General features: G+C 46.9%; 3 protein-coding genes across 8 annotated transcripts; all 3 read left to right on the forward strand.

Moving 5' to 3' along the window:
* The first annotated feature begins 252 nt into the window (after positions 1-252).
* Positions 253-5,419, forward strand: LOC130532064 (protein LYRIC-like). Of its 3 annotated transcripts, none has more exons than XM_057044308.1 (13): positions 253-902; positions 1,123-1,242; positions 1,654-1,735; positions 2,015-2,188; positions 2,468-2,518; positions 2,603-2,743; positions 3,283-3,357; positions 3,436-3,498; positions 3,580-3,725; positions 3,859-3,966; positions 4,048-4,149; positions 4,268-4,394; positions 4,477-5,419. In XM_057044308.1, the coding sequence occupies exons 1-13, from the start codon at positions 567-569 to the stop codon at positions 4,539-4,541; spliced, it is 1,590 nt and encodes a 529-aa protein (XP_056900288.1). In that variant the 5' UTR covers positions 253-566; the 3' UTR covers positions 4,542-5,419. The 3 variants fall into 3 exon arrangements, with proteins under 3 accessions (XP_056900288.1, XP_056900287.1, XP_056900289.1); XM_057044307.1 differs by having other exon boundaries at positions 254-902; positions 2,600-2,743; XM_057044309.1 differs by having other exon boundaries at positions 255-887; positions 2,600-2,743.
* A 728-nt stretch (positions 5,420-6,147) lies between these two features.
* On the forward strand, positions 6,148-11,918 carry LOC130532067 (lysosomal-associated transmembrane protein 4B-like). The gene is made up of 7 exons (XM_057044315.1): positions 6,148-6,372; positions 6,834-6,945; positions 7,935-8,008; positions 8,089-8,211; positions 8,288-8,386; positions 9,396-9,491; positions 11,227-11,918. Exons 1-7 carry the CDS (start codon positions 6,280-6,282, stop codon positions 11,305-11,307), a joined length of 678 nt encoding a protein of 225 aa, XP_056900295.1. The 5' UTR covers positions 6,148-6,279; the 3' UTR covers positions 11,308-11,918.
* A 343-nt stretch (positions 11,919-12,261) lies between these two features.
* Positions 12,262-17,172, forward strand: LOC130532062 (matrilin-2-like). 4 transcript variants are annotated; one of them, XM_057044305.1, is made up of 13 exons: positions 12,262-12,390; positions 12,688-12,939; positions 13,015-13,587; positions 13,724-13,846; positions 13,938-14,060; positions 14,529-14,651; positions 14,733-14,855; positions 14,939-15,061; positions 15,395-15,517; positions 15,823-16,233; positions 16,306-16,458; positions 16,624-16,716; positions 16,913-17,172. In XM_057044305.1, exons 2-13 carry the CDS (start codon positions 12,810-12,812, stop codon positions 16,966-16,968), a joined length of 2,154 nt encoding a protein of 717 aa, XP_056900285.1. In that variant the 5' UTR covers positions 12,262-12,390; positions 12,688-12,809; the 3' UTR covers positions 16,969-17,172. The 4 variants fall into 4 exon arrangements, with proteins under 4 accessions (XP_056900285.1, XP_056900282.1, XP_056900283.1 ...); XM_057044302.1 differs by having other exon boundaries at positions 15,823-16,458; XM_057044303.1 differs by having other exon boundaries at positions 12,306-12,390; positions 12,675-12,939; positions 15,823-16,458.
* Positions 17,173-17,233: the final 61 nt, after the last annotated feature.

Consider the following 17,233-nt stretch of genomic DNA (forward strand, 5'->3'; position numbering starts at 1 on the left):
GCCCAATGGTGTTACCTTCAGGTAACTAATTCTGTAGCATATTGCAAATTCACATTTCTTTAAGCTCTACAATAAAAAAAGGTTAAAGCTGGCTGCATAAAGTGATTATCGTATAAGTAATCACTTTCTGCACTTACCTTTTTTTTGTCTTTATTTAAATAAAATGAATGTCAATTGAGCTGGGACGTACATCGTTTCGGAATATACGAGGGACATTGAATACACCATTTCTCCGTCAGTAGAAACTGATCCTTTTGAGGTGAACCTGTCTTACTGGCGGTCACAGCGGGTGCATTGTGGAACCCAGTTAACGGTTATTCATTGTTTTACCATGGTGTCGCCTCGCTCGACTGCTAGTTAGCTGCTTTTTAGCGCAGCCATTGCAAGATATTAGTAGATAGCCGGCCGATGTTGCCGAGGGAGGAGGGGTGTAGTTATTGTCTTCCATCATGTCGAAGTCGTTCCGTTATTTTTAGCTAGTACCTCAAGTTATCGTCAAAGGTTAGCCTGCAGCTAGTAGCGGCAAGCAAAGCGTGACTAATCGGTCTGTTCGAAAGAAAATAGGAATGGAACAGTGGCAGGACTCGGCCTCTCAGCAGGTCAAGCTGCTTACAAATCATCTGAATGGACTTTTGTCCAAAGGTCTTGGGCTACTACGCTCCGAGCTTGGAGTGGATTTGGGACTGAAGCCCGAGCTTATTCCGCCATGGGTGATCCTCTTAGCGGCATGTACCGGGCTAGTGCTGATGGTGGCTCTGTGGGCCTCGGTGTGTCGCGCTGTCTTCAAGAAACGAGGCGCTGCAAGACCTGAGGACGATGGCGTTGAATTAAAACGGACCGCCAGCAAACCGGTGAAGTCCGAGGAGCCGAAGAAAAAAAAGAAGAAGGTAGAGAAGGCTCCTGTACGAAATAAGACTATTTTGTCTTTGACCCTTTCTCAACCAATAGCTGTAGCTTTAGCAACGCTAGCTGTCATGCTAACTCCTAAATGACAGTTGGCTAGCTAGCTTCAGGTTTCTGACAGCTCTTGCTATGCTAACTATAAAGCTCATTCTTGTTTTTTGTGAGGAGTATCAAGGGAGCGTGCATTAAATGACGTTTTGATCCTGTGCGTGTGCTTAGAAGACCCAGTCAAACGGGAGAGCTGTCGCCGAACCGCAAGAGGAAGCCAAAGTATCGGAAGAGTTAGTGCCACATCACCAGCCGCCCCCATCAGAAGTCAAGGCTGAGAAGATTCCTGAGGTAATTTGCCCCAGATTCTCTTGCAGTGATTCTAAAGGCACATCGGCTGCCAGTTTAAGGTCAGGGTCACAGTTTGCCACTGAAAATAGTGCATAATTTGCTTTTCTCTCAAGTTGGAGCCTTTTCCACGAGCAGTGGCCTAGAGGGTGCTAAAGGGAGAAGATGCTAATATGTATAGATGGAACTAGTGCTTCCAAGTAGGACCTATACCATGTAGGGAATCTTTGACAGTGGATGGGGTTACACTTATAAATAGCCTTGGCTTGATTATTCTGGAGTCTAATGATTTGTGCCTGAGGTGTGAGATGTAAAACCGCGTGCTGCAATTTAGTCTCCACCATTCTCTTATCACCCAACCTTTTACACATTCATTTTTAAAGTCTGTTTAATCCATTTTTATTCTCCTTGTAGGGGAAGAAGACAAAGAAGAAGGCGAAACAGGCTGCAAAGGAGACCAAGTCAGCTGCAGTAGATGGCAAAGAACCAGAAGAAGGTAAAATAATCAGGTGTCCTCTCCTAGTTTTATTAGTTTGATCGGAAATTTTAGCTTGAATTCAGATGTTTGTTTATTCAATATAAAATGTTGCCTCAGTAGTAGTGAGAACATAATTCATTGAAATAAAGTTATAGGTTCACACTGTTTTTCTGTGTCTATGCCGAGTTTGTAATAACGTTTCCTCAGTGTTTCCTAATCTTTTCCACACTAATCCCATTATGGAGCTTTGCGGTATTTTGCAACAAATTCCACATCGTGGTCAATGGTTCTTTTCAGGGACATGGGAGACCAAGGTCAGCAACAAAGAGAAGCGCGAACAACGCAAAAAGGACAAGAGCTCCAGCGATGGCTCAGCAAGCCCTGGAGGAGGGGACACGCCAGTGGGCACTCCCTCAGAGCAGCCCAAGGCCGCTGCAGCCCCCACTCCTGCCAACCAGAAGAAGAAAAAAGGTGCATCTTTAAAAGTTTCTTAAACCTTCTCGATACCTGTGGTTGTTCCACACACCACAGGCCGTCTCTGGTAAACCCTGAAGAGAGTTCCTCTTATCCTCGACACACCGGTGTTGTGTTTAGTCGGTCTCTTGTGGAATAGACAGAACACAGAAGCTTTAGGGGAGTTGAAATGAGTCTCGGGTGAGTTTGCGCTGAGGTGTTTTGCTCCCTTGACTAAGAGGTTCACCTGGAGCTACAGGTGACAGGTAACTGACCCTGTTAACTATTTCACTGCAGGAGAATCTGCAAAAGTGAAGGCAGAGAAGGCTGAAGTGGTTTTACCTCAAGGTAAGTAGAAAAAAACGCATTAATGAGCTAATTTAAGCATCTCATTTAATTGTCTCCACCAACGAGCCTTTTCCTCCACAGTAGTCACCAACAGCAAAGCGGCAGCTGTGTCTGCTTGTGCGCCCGAGGTCCCCATAAAAGCTCCCGCTCACAACGTTCCCACCAAGACGGAACCCTGGAAAGCCAATAGAGAAGGGGAGACTCTGTGGGGTGGCGACATCGACGGTAAAATTGCATTTTGTCTGCTAACATGTCTTCAATGGTGCTTCGTCGAGTCACGATAACCTTTGTCGCCACAGCCTGCAGGCTCAAAGGTCATTTTCAACAGCGTACCTGCAGCTCCTTTAATAGCTACTGTATATTTAAGGCCAGAGAAAATAAGGGTCGTCCTATAACTGGAAGTTATGTCGCTTCCTCACGGCAAGATGGTTTAGCGTAGCTGCCACATGACCAATAATAGTAAGCGGGGATTTTATTTCAATAAAAAGGGATTTAAGCCTCATGGTAATTACATTAACTCATCTCCCCTGCCTGAGGGTCAGTGGTGCTCCAACACGTAGGAGGACATAGTGCTGTAATTACATTAAACATACTCCTGCAGCTGCCATCAAAATTACTTTAAACAGCCACCACTATTTTTGTTGGGATCAAGTCGCGTCTGCCTCCGCCAATGAACCTCCAGATGTAATTTTCCCAATCTTTGTGTGTCTAAATATGCTCTTGAATGTCATTTAAGTGATGTCACTCGTATGATTGCGGTGCAGAATCGTGGACTGTGATTGAGCCTGGGATGCCCACAACTGAGCGGAAACTGGTGACTTTCGCTGGGCTGAACGCTGGTGAGGGCACACGCTGATGTCGCCACTAGATGGCGCAGTTTACAACACTTTCCTGACCCGCGCTTTACTGTCTCGTAGAGCCTGTTAGGGATCTGCCCTGGCTCAGTCAACCCCGAGTGGACGACGAATGGTCCGGACTGAGTGAGTGAGGACTCTGTTCATCACTTCCTCTGCCCTCTCAGAGCTTTTGATTCAACTCTAATGGTCTTTGTGCTCCCTCAGACGGCAACTCGGTTGACCCCAGCTCAGACTGGAACGCACCCGCTGAGGTATGGGGCAACTATGAAGAGCCCACTTCAGCGCCACCTCCCACCCAACAGCAGCTGCTTCCTGAGCCCACCAGGGTGAACCTGCTGGCTGGAGTCGCGGTAAGTTTTTCCTGACTAACGGGTCAGTCACCGACGTAATTGTTGTGGTATTTGTCTCTTTTTCTCGGCACCTGCGCACGAGAAAGATGCTGGAAAATTCAATAAATGGCGCGTTGTTTGTTGATCTCATTAGGACGATGATGAGGACGATAAAGGAGAGACTGTTGGTGACGCAGCAGCTAAAAAGAAGAAGAAAAAGAAGAAGAAGAAGGCTGCTGAGGAGGCAGCAGCAGCAGGCCAGGTAGTGTCAGAACACCGTTGAACCCTTGACGTCTGCACGCATCTGACAGTTTGCTGACGTCTCATCTTTTATTGTGCGAAGGCCGATGGGCCGGGGAAGGAGGCGCCTCCTGCACCGACGAAGAAGCAACCCGTTCAGGAAAAACCTACCACCGTCCCACCTGTGAAGGCAGCTGCTGTCGAGGTAACGAGGTCTATAGTCACGAAACCTTCAAAGGTTATATTCATTCAGCCGTAAGGCTCTGAAACAGTTCACTCCAGCTGCATCTGGCCAAACATCTTTTCGTTGTTACCTTCTCTAGCCCAAAGTGGAGAAACCAGTGAAGGACAACATCTCCCAGAAGCCCCCTGTCACACAAGTGCCACAGAAGCCAACGGACGTTGAACCCACTGCCAAGCAGAACAGCGTCTCTGCTCCAACACAACAGAGTCAGCGCCTTTTTGTGATGTTTACTGATGTTAAAAGCCACGCGCTTTGAGACCAAACTCCTTGGTTTTTGTTTTTCTGCAGAAAAACCTGAAGATAACCAAGCCCCGAAGCCGGCAAAGAAGAAGAAGGCCAGAAGAGAGACATGAGACCCATCTGTATGCAAAAGACTTCCTCTCCGGTTTATGCAACACCCTTTTTTTCTTTGTCAGAAGAACTTTGACTAAAACTCTGTTTTTTTTAAATTTTTTTCCCTGATTGGAGCAGAACATTTAACAGCAGCCTGGAAGTCAAACCGGCTTTTATAAACATGAAGCATCACTGGAAACTGATCGTGGATACAGTGCAATCATTTGTAAAGTGGCGTCGTTGATTTTCACAAATGGATTTGATTCTTTTGATTCTGTCTTTAACTCCACTGAATCTAGTAACCAATTGGAAGAGCGGTATTGTAGAATTTAGATGTAGAAAATACTGGTCACATTCGGAAACGTGCCCTCGTGGGGGCGTATGGCGGCTTTATGGAGAGCCAAAACCAATCCTTCGGGTCGCACGACACTGGGCCATAACCATAAACTCTGCTCTTGCTTTTATAATCATTATTTCTTTTTGAACCGTTTGTGTATGAAGGGACAACAAGCGCGGTTGTCGGAGAGGAGCCAAGATCAAACGGATGATTCACATTAACATTTCGGGTGTAACAGGGTGTGTAAATGTGCGACTTGGACGAAGTTTGAGGGTCAGAAAAGGGAAAAAATAAATGTCAACATTTTTATTCGTGACGGCTGCATTTCAATCGACTCGGTCCACCTGGTTTGTCCTGTCTGATATCGTGCTGCAGTGTCTTGACAGCTTTTTTCCCCCTCTGTGATTGCTTTCACCCACGACCACGTGGGAGCCTCTGATCGTAGGCGTGATCTCATCAGTCCCATCGACATCGTCGTGATTTTCCACTTGTGTTTGAGTCGGCGGAATCTTTTGTAAAACTTGTTTGTAATAAAAGAAAAGCTAAAGCCATATGTAAAAAGGTGAGTTTTTCTATTTATTTATTTATTTATTTTGGGGGGGGGGACTCCTGTATTGTAGGTGGGGTTTGCAAGTGACATTTTTCTCAAATTACTTTGAAGGAAGCTGTTGTAAGAGATAAGATCTGCAATAAAAGTGAGGATGTTAACAGGTGAGAAAATAACTAATCTTAATAGTCCATTCATCTTGATCTGAGATTTGTTGCAGGATTTACAAACTTCTATATATACATATATTTATATAAAAAAAAAAAGGCTTATTTTGTCATTTCCAGCCGGAAACATTTAAATGTCAAAAGCTGGTGATCTCAGAATAAAATATTTGGGCTGATCTGTACGTAACTTTCTGGAAATTACTGCTTACATCATAGGATTTGATCCCACCAACCTCCGGTGTTTATCTTCAGCGGGACTAGTTAATGCGGATTTATCCAGCCGTGTCAAGTGAGCGCATTTGAGCAGATTGTGACCGGAAGTTCTTGTATTACTACGTTAAAGTTCGAGTTTCTACTGTATTTAAATTAAATTCAAAGTATTCAAAAACTGTATATGATTTGGGGTTTTGTCATAACATAGAACACGGAGTGATATATATCATTTAAATTCAATGTGCACAACACCCTGTGAAAAGTTCTCGACAAAAGTTATATTTCACGCTAAAAACGAGACTATGGAGGTTTATTTTGAAAACCGGAAGTGCCACGCTAAGCTGACGCCAACTTGACGCCCGTTCTACAAATCAGCTTTCGCCGATAAGTGACGGACAGGTCAGAGGATCCTGCTGGTCTTGACGGAGAGGACCGAATCTCGGCCGTCGTCGCCTCCAAACGCTCCGGCAGCGGTGACAAAAGGGAAGGATAAGATGATATCCCCGTGGGACCGCTGGTTCTCCACCAGCTGCTGCCTGTGTTGCCATGTCCGCACAGGAACCATCATCCTGGGGGTCTGGTACATGGTGAGCCCCGTTATCTGTCACCGTTATCTGTGTGGATATTTACGGACCCTGTATGGTCACTCTGTTGCTGTTACCGGGTTACTGCCGTGTGTAGGTCTAAAATGAAACCCAGACTAAACTTTGTAAAGGAAATATGAGTTTTATGCTGTTTATAAATAATGTAGCACAGAGGGTTTAAAAAAAAAACAACACTCCTCCTCACCTGTATGAATAAATCAACAGCCTCGTCAGGTTGCAGGTTTTGTGTCAGCCTGCCTATTGATTTCAGAGAAATTTGCCTGATCAAAGGGGATTTTATGACGCCTGTGCACATTGTGCACCGCTAATTTCGCCATAATCTGAAAGAATGACATTATATATAGGTTTAAACTCTGGAGCGTGTCTCTGGTCACCACCCATCCTTCACCAGCCCCTCTCCATATACTGTCGCCTTGATCTGCCCATATGTGCTCTCTCCTAAGCTCATCAACGCCGTGGTCTTACTCATCCTGCTCACAGCGCTGAGTGATCCCGACCAGTACCACCTGACCAGCGCCGAGCTGGCGAATGACCTGGACGTCATGGACGACGCCAGTAAGTAGCCCAGAAGGCCCAAAGTCAGAGAAGTTTCAGAGCGTTACAGCCTAACAGGTGCCTACACAAGGAGAAAACCCTTCCTCTTAATCAAGGTGGACACTTTCACAGTGGGAGTGGAGGTGGGACAGCAGGAGCTGCTGGGAGCCGGATTGGGAATGACTGGGCTGTCCCAGTTCCAAGAGATTAGAATATGTGATGATCTCACACTGCAGGCTGGGCTGGCAGCTGCCACCCCTGGATTAGAAACTCAGCCAAAAACAACGCAAAACGCTTGTTGGAATAATAACTTTTGCTTCTAATCCGGTGACTAATTTAGCCAGTTAATATCTGTAACAGATGGTGCTTGGTTAGACTTCATTTAAACTGAAGGATTTTATTCATTATTTATCATCTCCGTCCCTGTTACTGAGGCAACAGGTCATTCGATGTGAAACGCAGGCTGGATCTGCGCACGGCTTCTTTATTTATTAATGAAAACACATTGTTTTACCTGGCTCTTACACCAATGTTGCTGTTGCTGATTGGTATCTGGGGAAATCTGGTACTTTGCTTCTGATCCTGTAATTTACTCGTGAATTAACCCACATTTCTTTAATAGATGTGGTAGAGTTAAACTTATATGAGGGGTAACTACATCTCGGGTTTTTAGTCGTTATTTATCATTTATTGGTCCTTTATTGGTTTTACTTAAATATAATCACGTTTTCACGGCCGCCCTAAACCCTTAACAACCACAGGACTCAGAAATGTTGAGTTTTCTGCTTCCTGCTGCTTTTCCGGCGCCGTCCTTATGTAACTGGTGTGAGATGAGTTCATGCTGACATGGAGGGAAATGACAGAGTCGAGGTTAAACCCTCTGCCTGGTTGACAGATGCAGCCCGTCGTTTATCCTCCTGCCGCGGGGCAGCTGCTCGCCATCTTCAGACATGTGATTTGCAGTCCGCCCGAGTGACCTTTAACCGACCTTTAACCTCTCTCTGCTTCAGACATGTGCATCGCCTCGGCCATCTCTCTGCTAATGATCCTTATATGTGGGATGGCAACGTATGGTGCTTACAAGGTAAACAAAGGCATCATGACAGGTAAAGTTCAGTCTCAGTTAAACAACAAAGGCCTGTTGTAACGAAACTCTTGTTTCAGCTGCGTTCTGCCTGGATTATCCCATTTTTCTGCTACCAAATATTTGACTTTGCCCTCAACACGCTGGTGGCCGTCAGCATCGTGGTCTACCCCAACACGATACAGGACTACCTGCAGCAGCTGGTGAGACAGGCGGTTTTGGCACAGATTACGCGTGGCGTTGATGCGGAACTCCTCCCACATCCTTCTCCCTTTGCAGCCGGAAAACTTCCCTTACAAGGATGAGATCGCTGCTCTCAGCAACGTCTGCTTGGTCCTCATCGTCCTGCTCTTCATCGGCTGTATTCTGGCCTTCAAGGTAAGCGGTTGCTCACTTGAGCCGACTCATTTTCCGTAGTTTCAGACCCGTTCGGGCCTCCTACATTATATCTGCAGCAATCGGACTCATTTATGTGAGACAGAGTGCCTTTGTTTAGTTAAACGAGCAGACGCTCACCTGTCAATATAGATGTAGAGCATGTGTGCAGGCCGACATTTGGACCTGACCCGTGTTTTGCGTCCAGATCTATCACTCGTTTTCTGCGCAGCCTCATCTGCTGGCATCAGAATTAACCCGCCTCTGCTGCTGCTAAAGGATCCCTGCATATTCCTTTGGGGACCGTAAGAAAAAGGCAGCTGTCAAAGCATTAAACCGACTTCTTAATTGGTTTATTGTGGAAGTTTGAAATCGCAGTCTGACTTTGGTTAGATGGCGGCAGCAGATGGTGTTGTGGTTGGCCCGGCTGCTCCAGTAGCTGGTCTGAGAACCAGATGATCAGCGGATGACAGAGAACAGCAGCAAAGGGACGGAATCCTCGGATTGTTTAATAACACAGACTAATTCACCCCGTGGTTATTTGTATTTTACAAGTTTACCTCCGTTCAACAGTGATTCGGACCTTTTACTACTTTCCGGTGTTGCACACAAAAAAGGAGTTTGTGCACAAAATGAGACACAAAAAAGATTGAAATCCTTTGGAGGCACATTATTTTGCTTTTTGACTCTATAAAGCAGCGTTTTCTTTCACGACCTTTTAGCCAGTTAATCATTAATAGTTTCATTACCCTTCATTTTGCAAGTCTCTCATCAAAAGACGGTTCTTATTTTAAAGGAGGGCTGCAGACTACAAGTTAGAATTATAACGTCCTTGTTGTTCTTCCAATACTACTGTGGTGTTGAACCGTCATATTCATGAGTTGGTTGCAGAAACATGCAGGAATAACTACATCTGTTGGGCCTGCAACCCTCCCGCTCCCATTGAGCTGATGGACCACAGGCGCTGTTTGCATTTCTAATTAGTGTTTCTTCTCTTTCCATTTGATGTCAGGCCTACCTGATCGCGTGTGTGTGGAACTGCTACAGATACGTAACCAGCCGAGGCTCCTCTGAAGTTCTGCTCTATGTCACGACCAATGACACCACAGTAAGTCGCACACCCATTCACAGGAGACATTAGCCCCGCCCCCTTCCCCAGGTAATCGCCCAGATTATGCTTTGAGATCTGCTAAAGCAGTTTGGATTGTGTTGGATCTCAACCAGCACCAGATTTCATCGTAACCCTTTTATTAACCTCCATTTGAGAACGTTTCTTCCTGTCAGGCCACCAGCGTGAATGTTTTTCTTTTCTTGAAACGAGCTGTTACAAACGTCTTTGCTGAAACTGTCTGCACGCAGCCTCAATAAAACAGACGTGTCTCGTGTGCAGTTTACGGCTGCACAAATATTTTGTTAGCATTAGCAGCAGCAGAACTGATTCCAAATGACTTACAAGTCAGCAGATTGTAATAAAATCAGGGGAAAAATGAAGAAAAAGCAACTGCGGTGCAGCATGTTGAGACCCTCTGGTCTCCAGTTTGACCTTTTCAGTTCTGCGTCTCTAAGAGATGAAATAGGCTCCACATTCATGATTCAGACATCAGTGTACGATCTTTAGTTCAGGCCATTCTGGCAGCTGCAGACTCATCCTGTTGGCGGGGGCATGAAGGTATAGAGCTGAGCTGTTGTAGAAGCTACTTTTCCACATGCTAGCATGAATGAATGCACACAGACATTAGACGGCTGGCAAAGTCATTATGAGGGTAGCAGAGTAGCAGCAGTGTTGTGTCAGCCCAGGTTGCCCCGGTTGCCCAGGTCCGACCCTCCAACCGCAGTAACCATGCTCTCCCTCCGTTTTGGCTCCTTGCACTTAAGGCAGAGGGCTAAAGAGAAATCAGGAAGCTGAGCAGACGCAGGCGAGCTGCACTAATTGACTCCAAATGAACAACAGCTGTGAGGAAATAATGGTTCCACAGGTATTTAAAGAACCAGCCTGCTCGGGTTGACGGTTCCGTACGCCGTGTGTGGCTCCACGTGAGGTTCAGGGCTTGTGAGACAGCTTTCACGGGTCGCTGATGGGGAAACCATGTGTCACTGACATCAGGGTCTGAAACGTGTCAGAGAAGCAAGCAGTTGGGGTCAGGCCTGTTCAGAACCCACCGCAGACCAGGGGTCAGTTTGTGGCTTTGGGTCGGCAGCTCACACACGACGTGCACGTTCGTCAGATGGTCCAAGTTTGCCAGTGAGACGACTTTCCCGACACATACAGCTCAGGTAGAACAATTTATGGCCACCTATAAAACCTTCAGAGAGAACCGTTGATTAAACTTAATTTCTCAGCACAATTCGCTCAAAGTGTCCATCTGGGTCCTCAGCTGCTGAAGCTTTCAGAGTTTGAGGAGCGGCATCAGAAAAAGCCAGATGAATTTTTTGTCATTGGGGCAAAATCTTGTGGTTATTTTGTGCGTTCCAGTGATTAATCCACAGAAAAACGAGAACCGTGAGAGATATCGAAACTCTGGACTTTTATAGTGGAATACCCACAGAACTCTGATCTGCAGCCTGTGTCCATCAGCGACCCACACGGGAGGATTTGGCCTCTGTAACAGCTCTCGACAGTTATTGATCGCTGTTAAATCGGTGCGACGTCACTCTTGCAAAGCAAAGACGTGCGAGTGCAGTGAAATCCCAGGAGAAATGGCTCAGACATGTTGTTTTGTCATAAAGCTGATTTATTGAACGTCGGTCTCCAGGGTAACGTCAAAAATCCTTTTAAAAAGACTAATAAAGAGTCTACGAGCGTCAGTTCTTTGCTGGTTTCCTGACCTCCGCGCTGTTCCCAGGTGCTGCTGCCTCCCTACGACGACGGCGTCGGCGTCCCCGTGAAGCAGGGTCCCCCGCCGTACAACACGGCCACGGCGTGAGGACAGCGCCACCATCCTGCCGCCTCCCTGCACCTGACTGCCTCTCCAACAGTGGATGGACCATCGCTCCACACATGCACACACACACACTCCAGAGTAAAGCCATTCGTGTGCACATCCCACCCTGGAATCCCTTCCCAGTGTCACTCTTCCGTCTTCTTGGAATACTGAGAACCTGTCATAGCTAATTTTCTATATTTTTATTACTTCTACCTGTGCTGTGTGTACCAGTATAGTGCCGTGTCTGTCCTAGATATTTTGTGCACAATTGTGAAACTGGGTGCACTCAGAGTTTTCCTGTCTGACTCTTCTCTGCTCCTGATCAGGCTTGGTTTGCCTTCATTCATAACTTTGTTTGTGATGGGTGCTGTTCACACAGTAGATATGAAGTGTCCCCTGGACGGAACTAGTCTCTGAATATGAAACATTTCGTATGAAAGAGGTGCTGGGAGGGCGATCACAGCCTCCAGGAGCTTCTGGACATTGGTCAACACTCCGTTTTCTTTCCACCAGATGAAGAAAATGTGCTGCGAGGACACTGACGTCAAATCTGAGGACGGCACTTGGAAAATATAAAGCTGTGACATTTATTAAAGTGTGTTTCCACCGTCTGGCTGTGTTTTATTTTACTCTGCAAAGGCAGCAAATGTTTTGGTCTGTTCCTGCAGACGTGTCCATGGACGTGAGAAGTGAGCGTATAAATGTGCTCATCGTGTTGCAGAGCTCATCCAACCACTTCTGGTAGAGTTAGAAGATTCCTCTGGAGCAGATGTGTGGAGAAGATGTGCGAGAATCCAACAAAGCTTTGTGTTTGAAGCGTCCACACCTGTAAAAAGGCTCTAGAGGTCCTGCAAAAGTCCGGATTTGTCTCTCTGACCTAGCCTGAGCAGAAAAGCTGCAGAGGGGGAGTGAACAGACGAAGAGTGGAGGGAGGAAGGGGGCAGAGCCAAAAAGCCTGAGAGGTCAGGGGTATGTACGTCCTCTGCCGGAGTAGCCCGTCATTCCTGCCGGAGCTGCCTGGACCCGCGGCTGGGACTAACCGACTAGCTCGATGCTGCAGGAAGGTTTGAGTTTCATAACAGAGTGAGTAGAATTTTAAACACTTTTCAGAAAGGTGCGGGATTATTGCTTAATCTAATAATGCATTTAAAAAAAGTGTGTCTCATTTTCCACAATAGCAAATTTGAGCATGGCCGAGTTGAAACAAAGGTAGAAGAATAAAGGCCAAAAAAAATTAAATAACTAAAAAAACACTTTAAATATGATTTCAAATGTAAATCAGGGGGTTCCTTCAGCAACGTCACCCCACTGTCTCTCAAAATGCAGTAAAATGATGCAGTAATTCCATCCTGACCTTGTTGCTAAAGTGTTTCTCCGCAGGAACACAGGGATTACATGTGACAGTAGCAGACCCATCGATAGCTGATCAACTCCCAGGACACCGTGGGGGGAGCTGCTGTCGGTTCCTGTGCTTTCCTCAGCAGTTGTTGCCCCTCATCACGATGAAGCCGCTGGCCCTCGTCCTCCTCTCTCTGCTGTTCTGTCTGTCCCAGGCTGGAGTAAACAAACACCGTCCCAGATCTGCTGCAGCCAGAGGCCAGAATGAGACAACAGTGCAGAACAAAGCAGTGGGTGAGTGGGCAGCCGTGACCTAGACTTGTGTTTTCAGGCGTAGCTGAACACAAACCTTTTCCTCTCTGGTCCCAGAGAATCCTTGCAAAGCCGTCCCGCTGGACTTCGTCTTTGTCATCGACAGCTCGAGAAGCATACGCCCCAACGACTACGAGAAGGTCAAGACCTTCATCGTTAATCTGATCCAGTTCCTGGAGATCGGGCCAGACGCCACCCGGGTTGGTCTGCTGCAGTACGGCAGCGTGGTCCAGCCTGAATTCTCCCTCAACACCTTCACCAGCAAGGCTGAGGTGGAGCAGGCAGTGAGGAACATGAGGCACCTCGCCACGGGAACAATGACCGGCCTGGCAATCAAGTACGCCATGGAAACGTCCTTCACCGAGGAAGATGGGGCACGAGCAGCACACTTGCACATCCCGCGAATCGCCGTGATTGTAACCGACGGGCGGCCGCAGGACACGGTGGAGCAGGTGGCTGCACAGGCGAGGCAGGCGGGCATACAGATCTTTGCAATTGGGGTCGGAAGGGTGGATATGAACACGCTGAAGACCATCGGGAGCGAGCCGCACTCTGAGCATGTGCACCTGGTGGCCAACTTTAGCCAGATAGAAACCCTCATCTCAGTCTTCCATTCCAAACTGTGTGGAGGTGATCTCTGATCTCCACTTCCTCTCCAGTATCCCTGCTCATTTTTGCAGGCTTGCGTGTTCCCATCATTCATCTGTGTGTGTGTGTGTGTGTGTGTGTGTGTATGTGTGTGTGTGTGTGTGTGCGTGGGCTGTAGGTTCGGAGACGTGTGAGCTGGTGGACCACCAGTGCCAGCACACATGTGTGAGCAGCCCTGCCTCATACAGATGCAAATGCAGGGAAGGCTTCACCCTCAATCCTGACGGGAAAACGTGTAAAGGTGAAGGACCTGGCTGCTGACGCTCAGCCCGTTAGCAGTTAGCAGGTTTGATGAATTTTGATTCGTCTTTGCTCTGGTGTCTTGGCTGTAGCCGAGGACCTTTGTGCAGTGGTGGATCACGGCTGTCACCATTTCTGCGCCAGCCTGGCTGATGGCTATGAATGTCGCTGCCGACCAGGATACCAGCTCAACCTGGACCTGAGGACGTGCAGCAGTAATCACCTTTGTTAACCTCTTTATGCTGATAAGTGTCTTCATCATCACTTTACAGTTTAGTATGTCTGTCAATAGGTCCAGTCAAACCGGTGATGGACTTCAGTGTAACTACAGGGAGGATGATTAATGATGATGCATTTAGGTGCACGATGGACGGCCACATTGCAGGGCTAACTTCAGGCAGTCATGTGACTGAAATCGAATGAAATAAGAGCATGTTCTTCTGCCAGTGACGTCAGTCCACCCACAGTTGGAAAATGTCCCTTTCAGTTCCTCTGCTTGATCTTAACAGCTGGGGTAGATTTCCTGGAGGAAGTTTGCTTTTGCAATCATAGGGGCAGTTGCTGGAACTCACATCTCCTCTTGATCCTCCCCGTCTTTGCTTCACACGTCCACACCTTCAGCTGAGTGCATTAAAGGCAGGAGTAGTACTGGTTACCGTGGCAATAATATTCATCTTTATTAGAAATAGACTTCTGCGACCTGGGAGACCACGGCTGTCAACACGACTGTTTCAGCACCCAGGAGTCCTACATCTGCAGGTGTAAGAGGGGCTACGTCCTCAACCTGGACGGAAAGACCTGCATCAGTGAGTGTTGGTCCTCCCCACAAGTGTCGTCATCCCCACAGAACTTCACCTTTCTATTTTTATTTCAACTCGTCCCTCCAGAGACCAATCACTGTGCCGACGGGGCTCACGGCTGTGAACAGGAGTTTGTGAACACCGAAGGCTCCTGTGTGTGTAAATGCAGGACGGGCTTCGTACTCAGGCCTGATGGGAAAACATGCAAGAGTAACTCTCCCAGGTTCTCGTCCCATGACCAGATGTTGCCTGCTGTGTTTGTCATCTCAGTGGGTTTTTTTTTTAATCTGCAGAGGTGGATCCTTGCGCTGATGGGAATCATGGCTGCGAGCAGGACTTTACGAGCACAGAAGATTCGTGTGTGTGTCGATGCAGAGCCGGATTCACCCTCCGACCTGACGGAAGAACATGTCAGAGTGAGTCTGACCGGCCTCCTCACCATGGAGGACGTGTCCTCTATCAGATGGGAGGGAGAAGACAAAGTGTTCCTACTTAAAGACATTTCTGAGAAGAAGTGCATGTTGCTGGACTATTTCTGTCTCCTGCAGTGTTTACGTGTTACATCAGTTGTGGGGTCATCTTTAATCCTCGCTGTCGCTGGAAATTCAGCTTCGTGGATTAAGGGGATCTTCACGCTGCTATCTCTCTGATAATGATACGAGTTTGTGCTCGTGCGTTAATTCGACAGCTTCTCTCATCGATGAAAAGAGTCTCAAGAGAAAAACACAGTAATCTGTGTTTCCTTGCAGGTCTGGATGTGTGTCTGACGCTCGCGCACGGCTGTCAGCACCAGTGCATCGGCACCACTGACTCCTACGTGTGCAGATGCTCCGAGGGATTCGTTTTGGCAGAAGATGGGAAGAGCTGCAGAGGTATGTCTTAACTTCTGTTTTACTACATACATGCTTCAAGGTCATCTGATTAGTTCATCAAATCCGATCTTTAGGATGGAAAACCCCCAGATATTCAAAACTAATCAGATCCAGTGTTCCAAATGTGAGACTTTATTCACACTGGTTGCTGTGGTAACCACAATGGAGGCATGCTTTGGAATTTAGGACACATACTGGGTGCATACTTGCTCCTGACAGCAAGGAAAAGTGTACAAATTCATCACAATCCTTTTTCCATTTAAACTGAATTGAGAATTCACAACTTGCGCTGATGCTTCCTGCAGAGGCGGCGTGTGGGGACGGAATCATGGATCTGGTCTTCGTGATCGATGGCTCCAAGAGCATGGGCCCTGCCAACTTTGAGCTGGTCAAGCACTTTGTCATCAGTATTGTGGAGTCCCTGAACGTATCCCAGACGGGCTCGCACGTTGGCCTCCTGCAGTACTCCACCAAGGTGCGCACGGAGTTCACCTTGAGGCAGCACACCTCAGCTCAGAGCATCAGGCAGGCCGTGTCACGGATGCAGTACATGGGGAGGGGCTCCATGACGGGCTCCGCTCTGCGTCACATGTTTCAGTTTAGCTTTTCTGCTAAAGAGGGGGCCCGGCCCAACGTCCCCCATGTCGGTATCGTGTTTACCGATGGGAGGTCACAGGATGACGTGTCTGAGTGGGCAAATAAGGCCAAGAAATCCGGTATTCCTACTTTATTTCCATATTTCATTGGAATCGTTGGATTTCTGTCATGTTGTTTTCTGCCGTTTTTAGGGGTCACGATCTACGCTGTGGGCGTGGGCAAAGCCATCGAGCAGGAGCTGAGAGAAATAGCTTCAGAGCCTGATGAGAAGCATCTCTATTACGCCGAAGATTTCCAAGATATGGGAGAAATTACAAAAAAGCTAAAGTCCAGGATGTGTACAGGTGCGTTATTGGTTAGCTTTAAAAATGTCCCAAACTAATATTTCAGGCTCCGCCCTCCTGCCCAGTAACTGTAACTGGTGCTTCACTGCCACCTGCTGCTATCAAGAAAAGATTACAATAGATAGAAGAGGAAGAAATTCCCACTTATCATTTGTTTCTCTGCAGACAAACCGTCAGATGAAAGCATGTGCCAATGTGAGAATATGATACTGTTTCAAAATCAGGTGACCGAGAAGCTGAACATCCTGGTGCAGAGCAATATCCTTTTAGAGATGTTTTTCTCTTTTTAGTTTCAGATGGTTTCTATCACAGGAATTGAAATAAATCTAAATATATTTTTGCAAACAACTGAGCAACACATGATGCAACTTTCACTAAAAAATGATGCAGAAAATTCCATTTATTCCTGTTGAAGTTTTTGGTTGTGATTTGCAACTGTCCTTAACATGCACACTTGAAGCCGTGTCATCGAGGCTGCAGGCACTTGAGAGCAAAGCTGCGCTGAAATAAAGAGACCCCCCCAGCCCCCACCGATGCCTTCAAGGAACCCTGTAATCCCGCTCTACACCTACACTGAAATATATGCAAATATGTAATTTCTACTTAAGTTATTAATATCCTTTTGTACACAACATAATGGCTGATTGTCAGTTTCTTTGTGAGGCTAAAAAATAAGTGTGCAGATGTCTGAAAAATAAATATTTTTACATTTGACAGAGTTGGTCTCCAGTTGTTTAATTTAAGCTGATTCACAAGCATCCCCACAATAAACCGA

The sequence above is a fragment of the Takifugu flavidus genome, chromosome 10, assembly GCF_003711565.1.
Source record: "Takifugu flavidus isolate HTHZ2018 chromosome 10, ASM371156v2, whole genome shotgun sequence".
Taxonomy (NCBI): domain Eukaryota; kingdom Metazoa; phylum Chordata; class Actinopteri; order Tetraodontiformes; family Tetraodontidae; genus Takifugu; species Takifugu flavidus.

What these genes read in the sequence shown, in the direction of transcription:
- LOC130532067 (XM_057044315.1), top strand. Translation starts at nt 6,280, where the DNA reads ATGATATCCCCGTGGGACCGCTGGTTCTCCACCAGCTGCTGCCTGTGT. An exon ending in TCCTGGGGGTCTGGTACATG is followed by an intron (nt 6,373 to 6,833) that starts GTGAGCCCCGTT and finishes CTCTCTCCTAAG; the next exon opens with CTCATCAACGCCGTGGTCTT. An exon ending in AGGACTACCTGCAGCAGCTG is followed by an intron (nt 8,212 to 8,287) that starts GTGAGACAGGCG and finishes CTCCCTTTGCAG; the next exon opens with CCGGAAAACTTCCCTTACAA.
- LOC130532064 (XM_057044307.1), top strand. Translation starts at nt 567, where the DNA reads ATGGAACAGTGGCAGGACTCGGCCTCTCAGCAGGTCAAGCTGCTTACA. An exon ending in ACCTGCTGGCTGGAGTCGCG is followed by an intron (nt 3,726 to 3,858) that starts GTAAGTTTTTCC and finishes TGATCTCATTAG; the next exon opens with GACGATGATGAGGACGATAA. An exon ending in CTCTGCTCCAACACAACAGA is followed by an intron (nt 4,395 to 4,476) that starts GTCAGCGCCTTT and finishes GTTTTTCTGCAG; the next exon opens with AAAAACCTGAAGATAACCAA.
- LOC130532062 (XM_057044302.1), top strand. Translation starts at nt 12,810, where the DNA reads ATGAAGCCGCTGGCCCTCGTCCTCCTCTCTCTGCTGTTCTGTCTGTCC. An exon ending in TGACGGGAAAACGTGTAAAG is followed by an intron (nt 13,847 to 13,937) that starts GTGAAGGACCTG and finishes TCTTGGCTGTAG; the next exon opens with CCGAGGACCTTTGTGCAGTG. An exon ending in GGACGGAAAGACCTGCATCA is followed by an intron (nt 14,652 to 14,732) that starts GTGAGTGTTGGT and finishes TCGTCCCTCCAG; the next exon opens with AGACCAATCACTGTGCCGAC.